The 13,467-nt window shown below is 34.7% G+C and overlaps 1 protein-coding gene across 4 annotated transcripts in view; it reads left to right on the top strand.

Annotated features, from left to right (window-relative positions):
- Positions 1-13,467, top strand: part of LOC149779955 (tRNA-dihydrouridine(20) synthase [NAD(P)+]-like) — a 77,456-nt gene that overhangs the window by 26,580 nt on the left and 37,409 nt on the right. For all 4 annotated transcript variants that reach the window (XM_089936661.1, XM_089936662.1, XM_089936663.1 and 1 more), the window contains one exon: positions 7,811-7,968. In XM_089936661.1, coding sequence (XP_089792787.1) covers positions 7,811-7,968 — 158 coding nt within the window. The remainder of the gene's footprint in view (positions 1-7,810; positions 7,969-13,467) is intronic.

The following is a 13,467-nucleotide window of genomic DNA, read 5'->3' as shown; positions in this document are numbered from 1 at the left end:
TTCCTCGATCACATTAATATTAGAAATTATGCGCTGCATCCTTTTGAGTCTAACCATACAGAAAGACAAACATTTAATCTTTTCTGTCTTTATATCATAAAAACAAAGAGAGGACACTCTTGCCCATTACCTCCCCTTATTACTGCAAGGTGGCTACTCATGGTATCACGGTACCAATTGTTTTTCCATAGACCTCAATGCTAATGTTATGTGCTATCCTACCTCAGCATGCATGTAACACATTGTCATAGAGAATAATGTTAGATTGTCAATTTGACAAGGACAAAACCAGGTACTCCATTGCATTTAAGAGAGATAACTCTGATGGAACTAGACAGGGATAAGAGTTATCTAGTCACAAGTCACATTTTCAGCCATGTGTACCACATTTTTAAAAAATCATAAGAAATACAAAATATGATCTAGATATGAATTAACATAATCTCACATGTTGCCAAGAGGCTTAACTTTTTTTTAAGCCTAACAGAAAGTACAACTCTTACATAATGCACCAATCATAAGCTGGTGTATTTCTTTATTTCTGAATAAAATTTTCCCTACACCTTAAGCTCTGCCCACCTGGGCTGGTACAATTGGTACCATTATACCTCATGAACCAGATATTTACCAATTGTAATAGTCAGCATTGCTCCTTGAAATCCAGGAAAATCTATGCCTTTCCTTACCATATACCTCGAAAGTTACTATAGTATTACCTATGAATGTATTTGCCACATGATTATGTTAGTATTTTGGGGAATTTTTCAAAGTTTGTGGACTTGAACACTTTGCAGTTGTTGTGTCTGTTGTTTTTGTCACTTAGATAATGAAGACCAACTGTGCCAAGTACAAGAAATTAAAAGTATGCAAGTATATGCATGATATATACATTGCTTGCACAAAGTGTTCTTTGACTTCATTGTGGGATTCAGCCAATGTGGGTATGTGAGAAAGCTTGCCAGTAGCTTCTCGAGGGTCGGTGGTTCTTTCCGGGGATTTTTCGGGTTCTTCCTCCACCATTAATACTGGCCACCATGTATAGCCTATCGTGTGCTGAAAAATGGCATTAAACCCTACAACAACAACAACAACAACAACTTCATTGTGCATTGTATGTACAGAGTAGTCAGAGGGGCTATGCACCACAGGTCTGCACAAGAGCTAAAAGAGTAAAATGACCCAGAAGAAGTCTAGATCAGTGGAAAGCGATAGCTTGAGTGTTCACCAACAGATGTTGTTGATAGCAAGTTTAGTGGGCCGGGGGCACCATGATGGCTCCTTCTCCATCAAAAACTATTATGTCAGACCAGCTTCAATTGAAGGACCAGTGTCTTTCAGAAATGTCAATGCCACACATTTCCAGATGCTTCTTTAGTTGCAGTTGTGGAGAAGATTTGTACAGGAAGAGATAATGCAGTTGAGGTGCTCTGGAATTTCTGCATTTCCATTCATCATATATCTTCAATAACGATTTTGACTCTTCAAAAGAGTGTCCTCCTATTTTTTTTAGCAGACTTTGGGCCTGAAAATTTGGATGCATGGGGTAATTTACTGACTTTGATGATCTGTACAACAAGCCAGTCATTCCTAAAGCAATCTCTCCTGCTGCCTGCCAACCAGTCCAGCTGCTGAAGAGGAAAAATAACATCAGCATGCCATGCCGCATACGAGCTGGTTATTCATTTGTTTGTGGACTATTATGATCTGTCAAATTGATCTGTATGACTCACTGCCTGTTTCACTCATCTGTCCACCAGACTAGTTGTTAAGCCACCACCAAGGCGACCATCTGACTGGCTGTGCAGCACACATTCAAGCCTTCCTGTGGTCTCTACTGGCAAGAAATGCTGTGTCACTTGCTGACCAATAGTTCAACTGGTAGGCCTGTGGTTAATGGACATATAGAATCTATGTTGGGGTTTGGACTGAGACAAGGAAATCCCAGTCAAAGGGTTACATTATCTGCCTCGTGTTAATGAAGGCTGTGGTGTGACCGTTGCATCCAAAGTAAACAGTTTATACGTGTGAGCAAAGAAAAATAACAACATAAAACGTCACATAGTAATGAGGTATTATCACATTTAATATATGGATGTTATATGAAATTGACAATAAATAATTAATATTTATTACAATAAACTGTTTCATTTTCATCAGTTCCAATTTTGAAAAGTTATATTGTAAATAATGAAACGATATTGGGTACTCGGCTCTACTGTAGTTTTATACATGATAACTTTGGCTGAAGTCATACATTCCTTTGAATGTTACAGTAGATCAACCAAAGAACCAGAACCATATGCCATAAATGTTCTAAATGACAGAAACTGGAAATTAAACTCATCCAAGGTCTTGTCAGTATAAAGTTAACATACCTAATTTAGTTGAGACCCACATATTTTATCCAGTTATTTAACAATTATCTTATAGTCACCTTGAAATGGCAACATGCATTAAAATATTTGACAAGTCGATTTATGAGATTGAAAACATTTATTTTTATCCATGTAATTGTTTATCAGGCAGTAAGTTTCCTGTACTTATCATGTAAGCATCAGATTATTAAAATTGCTTGCTACATTTTCAGTACATCATCAGTCATGCTTTGAATGAAATCATCCTGGAGGTTAATCTTTTTATTTTCAAGCACACATGTCAGATAAATCTTATGCGTTATTAACAATTAACACCCATTTACCTTTAAGTCAGTTAATGCATATAAGCAATCTTTGACAATTCAATTGTTTACACTGTAAACTTGAGGCTAGGTAGGAAACTAGAAGTTGGCAAATCCCAGATACATTCAAAAATTTAAGATTAAAATGTAACTGATAAGTTGGAATACAAACATTTATTCATGATTTGTCAAACACTTGCTTTTAATATGAAATATTTACGTTATCACAAGTCATGAGAAAATGTCAGAATATATATATATATATATATATATATACACACACACACACACTATGGCAAGATCACAAGATGTAACACTTGCAGAACATCAAATATTACAAACAGACCATAAACCCTTTTTCCCTTTTTATTACAATTTGGAAACTCAAGTTTGCCTGAGCCAAAGTTGAGTTTGTCCCAGGAGTTGGCAACTTGATTAGTAAATTTGAGTTTGTCCCAGGAGTTGGGCAAGTTGATTTGTAAATTTGAGTTTGTCCCAGGAGTTGGGCAAGTTGATTTGTAAATCCCTCTATATCATATTAGACAATATGTCATATACCATAGCCATATACCTCTGCCTCATGTTGAAGGTCATTTGAGAGGAAATATAAATTATTTTATGTTCTCCTAGTATGTCTCTGTGTCTGTTGTGTGTCATCTGTCAATGTTTGCTATGTAAACTTTTAAAACATCACTGGACAAAGTTCATTTAAACTTGGGACAGAGCATCCAGGCATAAAGAGCTTTGAAATTTGAACAGAGGACCTGCCATCTAATGCAGCAACCAGTTCTAATAATAAAACATGTTTAAGTGTCTTCTTTTCAAAAAGTGCTGAATGGAATTGGATGACAAATTTTGCAGAAGCATTTTGGCAAAAAGGGCCTTCAGGTTTGTCAAAATGATGCCATTCACTATTAAATATATCTATCATTGATAAAAATAGAAAAACCTTTGAAGAACTTCTTCTCAAAAGTGCTCAACAGAATTTGACTAAATGTGACAGGAAGTTATCCTGTTATTCAAGTTGATGCCAATAATGCCACCATTACTAAACAAAAATATAGTATGGCCACCATTACTAAAAATATAATATGGCCACCATTACTAAAAATACAATATGGCCACCATTACTCAAATATAAAATGGCTACCATTACTAAAATTATAATATGGATACCATTACTAAAAATATAATATGGACACCATTACTAAAAATATAATATGGTGGCCACCATTACTAAAAATATGATATGGCCAGCATTACTAAAAATATAATATGGCCACCATTGCTAAGATATAATATGGCCACCATTACTAAAAATATATGGTCACCATTACTAAAAATATAATATGGCCACCATTACTAAAAATATAATATGGCCACCATTGCTAAAAATATAATATGGCCACCATTACAAAAAATATAATATGGCCACCATTACAAAAAATACAAGACCCCTTGAAAGACTTCTGGACAACCTATAAGAAGAATTTGACCAGACTGGACAGAAACCACCCTGGTTTTCTAACTTTTTACAGATGTTGCCACCATCACTTAAAATAGAATAACTTTTAAATGACTTCTACAAAGTAGATTTTGACTAGGTCTGACAGAAATTGTTCTGGCATGAAAGTCTTTTAAATTTTTTTAAATGATGCCAATCCATCATAAAATTTTCCTTATGTCTACTGAAAAAAGTTTTTTTATTATGTATTTTTTAAAAATTTCAATTGATTTGTTTCTCTATTTAGTATCAGTGTAATTAATGGTTGCACTTTAACAGCAATAAAAAGAAGTATTGAAGTTTTACAATATTTTCCTAGGTCAGTGAATTTCTGCAAAATTGGGTTTTACATATAATACTTCAGATGTGTATTTTATCAAACTAATGCAAGTTTTCATGCAGAATTGAGGAGATTTTATTTTCGTTAACACACTTTATTTGTGGATGGGTACAGTGAACACTGCAAACAACAATACTGGTGTGGGGTTACTATTGCAGTTTGACAGAACAGGATTCAGAACATAATATCATTAAACAACAGATTTTAATGATTGTAAACACCTGATTTTTACCATTGTTACGAGTCTATGCTCTTAAAATAAGTAACAGAAAAGAGTGAAGACAAAGAAAGCTTTGTAAAATTTAACAAATAATTTATTTCCCTAGAACACAAAGTGAAAAATGAGAAAAAGAACTTATGGTATTGCGAATTAAATCCAAAATAATCCAAGAATTAAAGACACAAGTCCTAGTAATAGAAAGTCCTGAATGAAACTCAGTTCAAGTCCCAGAGAGATTTAAAATTGAAGGTGATGATATGTCTTATAGCTTAAAAAGTACTGATGTGTCAACAGTCTCTTGTTGAATCACAGAAATATTATTCCAGGTTTTAATACAATATAAATTCCAATGAATGTCTTTATCCAAGAATTTTATCAGAGCACATTGGTATTTCCAGAGAAAATAATCACTTGAATTCAATAATTTGAAGAAAATAAAATTCAGCCCAAACTGGTCACAACATAATACAGCCTTATAGTGCTAGATGTTAAAGCACGACTGGTGAAATCCTCACAGTCACAAGATAATATAGTTCTCTGCTTTACCTCAGGTCACTATTAACATTTTCTAAAAAAAAAACATTACCGAATGGAAACTAACCTTCTAGAATGATCTAATGAGCCTTGTTTACTTACAACACAATAGCCTATACAATTCACTTTGGAATCTCCAAAACCCTGACCCAAATCAACATGTTTACCTGAATAATAATTTGGTTAATAAGCTCATACATATAGAAAATAATGAAGCTATTATTAGTTCACATAAATGGAATTTTAAAAAAGTCAATCAGGTCAAGCAGAAATGAACTCAATTTTGGACAAGGTCAAGTCCAGCGAACAATGTTACATTATGATAACATGTAATGAAATGAATAAAAGTTAAAACGTACAAACAAACAATTAAATATACATAACACCATTGTTTTCAGACATGAATATGATCATGATGATAGTTAAAATCACTGCTTAAACAGTTTGATTACTATCAAGAGTTTTTCTTTAAAAAAAAACCATTTGTCATTGTGTGTAACAGGTTTGATACTGAATGGATGACTCAGGATATCAAATAGTAACATGTCATGCAAGTTCAGTACTTGACAATTTGCATGATTTATGTGGAAAACTAATTATAGAACTTCTTATAAAAACTTTATACTTGAAACATTTTTTTGTAGGTTCATTTTTATGCATTTTTGATGGTGTAGTTTCATTGATTACATAATTGTATACTAGAGGATCAACAGTCTTGATACATTTTAAGATGTATTCTGATGGGGTGGGAGAGAGCGAGAGTAGGAAAGGAACCAAAAAGTAGTCCTAAATATAGAAAAACAGGTCTGGAGGACATGCATAAAGACAGGTATACTTTGTAAATGGAAAAAGAAAGTAGTTCCAAAAGTGATATTGCCATTGTGGTGATAAAAGTGGCATTGCCACTATGGTGATATCATTTTTATCCCACTGATATAATTCTGTCTCATAATGTAATATCCATTAAAATACTTTAGTGTAATTAAATATTGCACATTTAATTAGTGCTGTGTATTTTGATGAACATTTTTGTGCATAAATGGTCAACTGAATGTTTACAACTTTGCATAACAAATATTTCCCATTGATGATATACCTTTAATTGTTGTTTGTTTAGTATTCAATGAAATATATATCTTTAATTGACTTCTCTGTAGTATTCAATGAAATATATAATAAATATCTTTAATTGACTTCTCTGTAGTTTTCAGTGAAATATATACATTTAAGTGTTATTTGTTTGGTAGTCATTGAAATATATACCTTTGGTTGTTATTTGTATGGTATTGAAATATATACCTTTGGTTGTTATTTGTATGGTATTGAAATATATACCTTTAGTTGTTATTTGTATGGTATTGAAAGAGATTTGTAACAGTTTGCTTCGAGATAATTTAAATTGGACAGGAGACAAAAATGTGAAGAGATGCATCAAAAAAGTACTTACAAATGTAGAATGTGGTTTCTAAAATTAGCTAGAAGAGTACTTGCAGAGTTACATGTATAGAACATTGATTTGAAAATTAGTTACAGCAGTATTTACCAATGTAGAATATGTTTTCCAAAAATTAGCTGCACCAGCGTTTTTCCCTATTAATCAAAGTGTTCTTTTTGTTGAATTCTTTTGTTCCAAGATTTACAGCTTAAAACATTTTGAAACCATTATCAATTAACCATATTTTAATGAGCTGATAAAACCATTATCAATTAACCATATTTTTATGAAGTGATAAAACCATTATCAATTAACCATATTTTTATGAGGTGATAAAACCTTTATCAATTAACCATATTTTTATGAGGTGATAAAACCGTTATCAATTAGCCATATTTTTGTGAGGTGATAAAACCATTATCAATTAACCATATTTTTATGAGGTGATAAAACCATTATCAATTAACCACATTTTTATGAGGTGATATAACCATTATCAGTTAACCATATTTTTATGAGGTGATAAAACCATTATCAATTAACCGTATTTTTATGAGGTGATAAAACCATTATCAATTAACCATATTTTTATGAGGTGATAAAACCATTATCAATTAACCATATTTTTATGAGGTGATAAAACCATTATCAATTAACCATATTTTTATGAAGTGATAAAACCATTATCAATTAACCATATATTTATGAAATGATAAAACCGTTATCAGTTAACCATATTTTTATGAGGTGATATAACCATTATCAGTTAACCATATTTTTATGAGGTGATAAAATCCTTATCAGTTAATCATATTTTTGTGAGGTGATAAAACCGTTATCAGTTAACCATATTTTTATGAGGTGATAAAACCGTTATCAATTAATCATATTTTTATGAGGTGATAAAACCATTATCAATTAACCATATTTTTATGAGGTGATAAAACCATTATCAATTAACCATATTTTTATGAGGTGATAAAACCATTATCAATTAGCCATATTTTTATGAGGTGATAAAACCATTATCAATTAACCATATTTTTTATGAGTCATGGTATGAAGCAATTGTCTCAAAAAATCTGAAATCTTTCATTTAGTTACAGGAAACCTTAAATTTTGTGAAATTAATGGAGAGTACAGGAATATCAGCAATCACAATCCATGGTCGTACAAAGGAAGAAAGACCACAGCACCAGAATCATAATGATGTAATCAAAGCTGCTGCAGAAGTCCTCAGGATACCTGTTATTGCCAAGTCAGTGTATACACAAACACACCCATGCATGCATGCACACACACACACACAAATGCACACACACTTCAGTCTAAATTTTAATAAGTTTATGTCAATTACACATGGTTGTTGACCAAATTACACCAAGTGTTCTTGATGACTAAGTTCATGAACAGAATTTAAGTCTAGGTTTAAAGTTTAAAAGACTTGAAGAGGTCCTGGGTGGCCAAATGGTCCTGGGTAGCCAAATGGTCCTGGGTGGCCAAATGGTCCTGGGTAGCCATATGGTCCTGGGTGGCCAAATGGTCCTGGGTAGCCATATGGTCCTGGGTGGCCAAATGGTATAGGGCACTCGCCTTTTCAGATCAATCACACATCTCACCTCTGTCCACAAGTGCTTGAGTCTCAGCTTGACCAACGTGGGTCTGTGAGATACTGGGATTGGTGCCAAATCCTGTGAATTCTCCACATACCACTTCTGATAGTGCCAAGCAGCATGCTTTCATCAAGAGAGACCTTGCAAAATCCTTTACAGAATCACTGGAAGTTCTGCACTTACAAGTTGGAGGAGACTTCACTTCAAAAGGGAAGTATACTCTGTCTACATTTCAAACTTTTCTTTCTTCCGATGACATCAAAGATATGTTTTTTCTATACATGGTTTTCTCAATAGGGTCCAGCTCATACATGTTTCTATAAGCAGTGCTTCATTGATTTTACCTGTATAGGCAATCAAACAATTTTGCCTTCCTATGACTAAGCTGTTACTAAAATTGATTAGTTGTTTTCTACAGGTAATTCCTATAAGCAATGATCAGATTCTGCCTGTATAGGCCTTGAACTTTCTACAGTTATTTGTGATTATAATGGATTATTTAGCATCCACTTTCAAAATATTAATAATTATGGTCTAATTCTCTACCTGTACAGGCCTTCTACAGGTATTTGTCATAGTGGGTAAATCTACCTGTACAGGCTTTCTACAGGTATTTGTCATAGTGGGTAACTCTACCTGTACAGGCCTTCTACAGGTATTTGTCATAGTGGGTAACTCTACCAGTACAGGCCTTCTACAGGTATTTGCCATAGTGGGTAACTCTACCTGTACAGGCCTTCTACAGGTATTTGTCATAGTAGGTAACTCTGCACGGATTTTCACAAATTCATAGAGCAGGACACTCACTACACCATGTCTATTTTGTCTTACTGATTTAGACCATGGGGGAGACCACTCAGGATGTGTAGTTTTCTCAGGTTGTCATTCCTTGAGTACATGTCAGACTTGCATATTATGGACAGAAGTTAATTACAGATCGAGGGATGAAAACATCAGCTTGCACGCAAGGGTTTGAAACCATATCATTTAATGGCCAGAGAGATGGAGACCAGCAGTGTCAGTGACAGTCTCGCCTATCAAAATTACTGACCAGATAAATGGATCAATATCCTGTCTCAACCTCAATAATTGTCATGCCAACCAAAATGGCTATGTCCCTTTATGACCAGACTCAGCCAGATCTAGCTGATCACAATGGGCCTTGACCATAACTGGTCATACTGTATCAGCCACCAGAGAACAAACTTGACCAGTTCCACCACTTGCATTGTGCTGCTAAACACTTTTGTGTACAGTGCCCAGTTTAGTGCCATAATACCCAAGAACCCACTTCATGAAACCAGTTATACAACAGACTAACTTGCATAGTGCTGCTAGGCACTTCCTGTGGAAGATATACAGTTTATATAGGCACCCTCATGGATCAAGCTTGTGGTGTATGATGTCCATCTTGGGCCCTCAGTTTTCAAGAGTTGTCACTGGCCCATAAAGCAACTCAGGTGGCCTAGTACAGTAAAACCTGTCATGAGCGACCTCTGCTATGAGCGACTACCTGTCATTTCCGACCACAATCGTAATGCACGGATCGATTTTACTATATAAACGCTCTGTTATGAATGACCACCTGCTGAACGCAACCAGCGACCGCGATTTCTTGGCAAAATATGCATTTTGACACTGCTATGAACGACTGCATCGCCAAAAAATCAAAACAGATTGACACCACTGACCTTAACTTAATCCTTTGTAAACACTAGAGCTCGGGATAAATGTAGTATGCAAACAAAGTGCACATTAAATAACACTATAGTTGAACAACCATATATCGGGATAAACACCTCTAACCATCATTTAATCCTTTGTAACAAAGACTGCATAAACAGCAAAGATTGCTCTAATAAAGTATTTAAAAATAATTTGTCTTGCTACAGTACCAGTTTTGTGAAATTTACAACTCCAGCGTACGGTGTCATTTGTAAACTGCAGTAAACCAGACTAAAGTACATGTCACTAACCGCCATTGTAGTGCCGAAGTCATGTGAATAGCCAGTAAGAGTAACATCAAAGGGAGTAATGATGGATATACGCAGTCAATTTAGAGGTTTGTATTTTTTCTTTATCTTTATGAAAACTCACAAAACGCTGGTAGTCCTTATGTCCCAGTGAGAAATCGTTTGAAAGGGCTTCAGTGTAGGTTTGAGTACATCGTTTGTCTTTCCAGTTAATCCATAATGCCTGGAGGGTGAATGCGCTCATTGTCTTTAATACTAGTAAGTGAGAATCATTTCCGGATTTTTTTACAATTATTTTTTATTTCTTTTGTTAGTGTTTCACCAAACCACAATCTGTTTACTTGGGTGCAGATGGTCGAACATTTGTTTATCGAGCTATAACGCTGTTGATTTAAACTTTATCTCAGAATAAATGTATTGTTTCTTGATGAGTTAATTATGTCTTTTGGTTTCATTCATTGGTACATAATATATATTTATTCCACATTTCCCCAAAACCTGATCAAACCGATAGTCTTTATAACATCAACACTAATAACAATGGCAGAATCTCCGCTGAAAAAAAGAAAAATTTTAGCACTGGAAGAAAGGATTAATGTCATTGAAAGAAATGAAAAAGGCTCACTCGCAAAATAGCAGTCAGATTAAGCGTTGGTAAAACGCAAGTTCAAAATGTAATCAAAAACAAGAAGTCCATTAGAAACGAATGGCAGAAAGGTGCACAAGCACAGAGGAAATATGCCACAGCACGACGGACAGTTTACAGAGATCTGAACGAGCGAGTATGGGAGTGGTTTTGTGTTGCAAGGAGTAAAAACATACCAGTAAGTGGAAAGTTGATTCAGGAAAAGGCAATAATTGAGATACATGTTCAGACCAAATAGCTGAGTAAAACATGTCAACAAAGAAGTATAATGGATTTCTTTTAAAAAAAAACAAGTAAATAAGTGTATAAAATAACATATATACATCATATCTAACTGTTCATTTTTTGTACATATTAATGTGATGTTGAAATATAAATTTTATTCTCGTTGTTTGATCGATGTATATCTTTATTATATAAAGATATTTTGAGAGGAATGCATGCAATATTTAACAAGATTTATGAATAAAGGATATGATACATGTACAGTGAGTATGGGTATTATTTATTTTTCAACAATGCTAACTATTGACCCTGAAAACCAGTCCATTTTCACACACCTCTTATGAGAGACCACCTGTCTTGAGAGACCGCTTTTGGTTGGCAGAAGGAGCGGTCTCTCATAACAGGTTTTACTGTAGTTAGAGTATATGACTCGGATGCGGGAGTTTGCAGGTTCAAACCCTGGCTGAGTCATGCCAAAGACTTATATAAATGGTACGAACAGCTGCCTCACTAGGCACTCAGCATTATGAGGTTAGTGTTAGAACTGATCAGCACTGGTGTCAGGATAATATGACTAGGTGGGACATCATGCTGCATGTCTGTGGCATGATGTCCCATTGCTAGACATCACTATAAACTGCCACACTGCAGACATTGTAGCAGTATGACTGAAAAATTGTTAAAGTTACACACACACACACACACACACACACACACACACACACACACACACACACACACACACACACACACACACACACACACACACACACACAAGTGCTGCAGTTGGCTGCCATCCTTTGATATTCTTCTACAACTAATTCGCAGGTAGAATAGGAGATGTCGACTTCTCTACCTTTATTCATAAACAACATAAAAACTGTCATCAAAGGGAAAAAACACTTACAAATTAACTCCCCTTTCTACTACAAGTTTAGCTAACTGATTTTTAAGTTTGTTTTCTATTTCATCTGCTTCTTAGTTCCTGCCCATATGGGACAGAGCTCTTGGCTCTGTAACTTTATACTGTCTTCCTTCCGAAAGTGTTAAAAATTTCACCCAAATCTTGTTGAGCTACCACTTTCTGTATAGGCTTGTTTATTTGTACTAATCAAAAATATTGGATGGGTTCTCTTTTTATAATTTCTTTCTCTAATTGATGAAGTTTATACAAGCAAACATAGCACATTTCATAAAGTAGTCTTTCAAGAGCCAAGGAAAATAGTCCTATTGATCATACATTGCCTTAAAAGCTGGCTACCAAGTCGATGCTTTCCATGTCTGAAAGTCAATGAAGACAGTCCTGCTTTTAAGCAACTAAGTTAAAGTGCGAGGGATCACATGAGTCAAAATATTTTGCTTAAAGATTTAAAGCAGAATCATCATGGCACTGGCTGATGTTTATTTTTGTTGAATGTTGGTGGCAGTCATTATGAGCCTGATATTTATTTTTGTTGAAAGTGGGTGGCAGTCATTATGAGCCTGATATTTATTTTTGTTGAAAGTGGGTGGCAGTCATTATGAGCCTTTAAATAAGTTTTTGTTACCAGAATTAGTGGCCAAAATCAGTGTTATCATTCTGAGTCCATACTACTAAGGTCAGTTTGAAAAACATCAATTGAACTAATGTATTATAATAATTTCTATTATGAAGCTCTGTAGTGATACTGTACTCATAGACCAGAAGAGCTTATGGGATTTGTTGTCCGTCTCTCCACTAGTATAAGTTTGTGGTCACTACACCTCCTGAATGTCTTCAAGGATTACCATGAAGCTATACACATTCATCCCATGGTCCAGTTGGTCATCAATGAAAATGGTGTTGCTTGGAAATCCAGTTTGGCTTTTGCAATGGTCATCTTGTTACTACTGTTATGGCTACTCTGTGGAAAATCTGCTGACATGGAATTTTCACCACAAGACTTCTGGATGGGCCTATAGCAATGGTGCCATTTAGAAATCCAGGATGGCTTTTACAATGGCCATCTTGAAACTACTGTTATGGCTACTCTATGGAAAATCTGCTGACATGGAATTTTCACCACAGGACTTTTGGATGGGCCTATAGTATTGGTGCCATTTAGATATTCAGTATGGCTGCCAGAATGGCCATTTTGGCAGTCTTATTATTGATACTCCAGAGAGATAAATGGTCATATCAGCATGGAGTTTTCACTAAAAGACTTGCTATGATAAATCTTGTGATCACTACTCCTTATAAACACAAAGTAATATTAACATGGGTTTTCACTGGAAAATGTTGCATGATGTCTAGGCAATGAAAATGTTGCCAAAATTAT

Source organism: Sinohyriopsis cumingii, chromosome 16 (genome assembly GCF_028554795.1).
Source record: "Sinohyriopsis cumingii isolate HCF-2022 chromosome 16, ASM2855479v2, whole genome shotgun sequence".
Classification (NCBI taxonomy): Eukaryota; Metazoa; Mollusca; class Bivalvia; order Unionida; family Unionidae; genus Sinohyriopsis; species Sinohyriopsis cumingii.
This window is presented reverse-complemented; position numbering and strand designations above follow the sequence as displayed.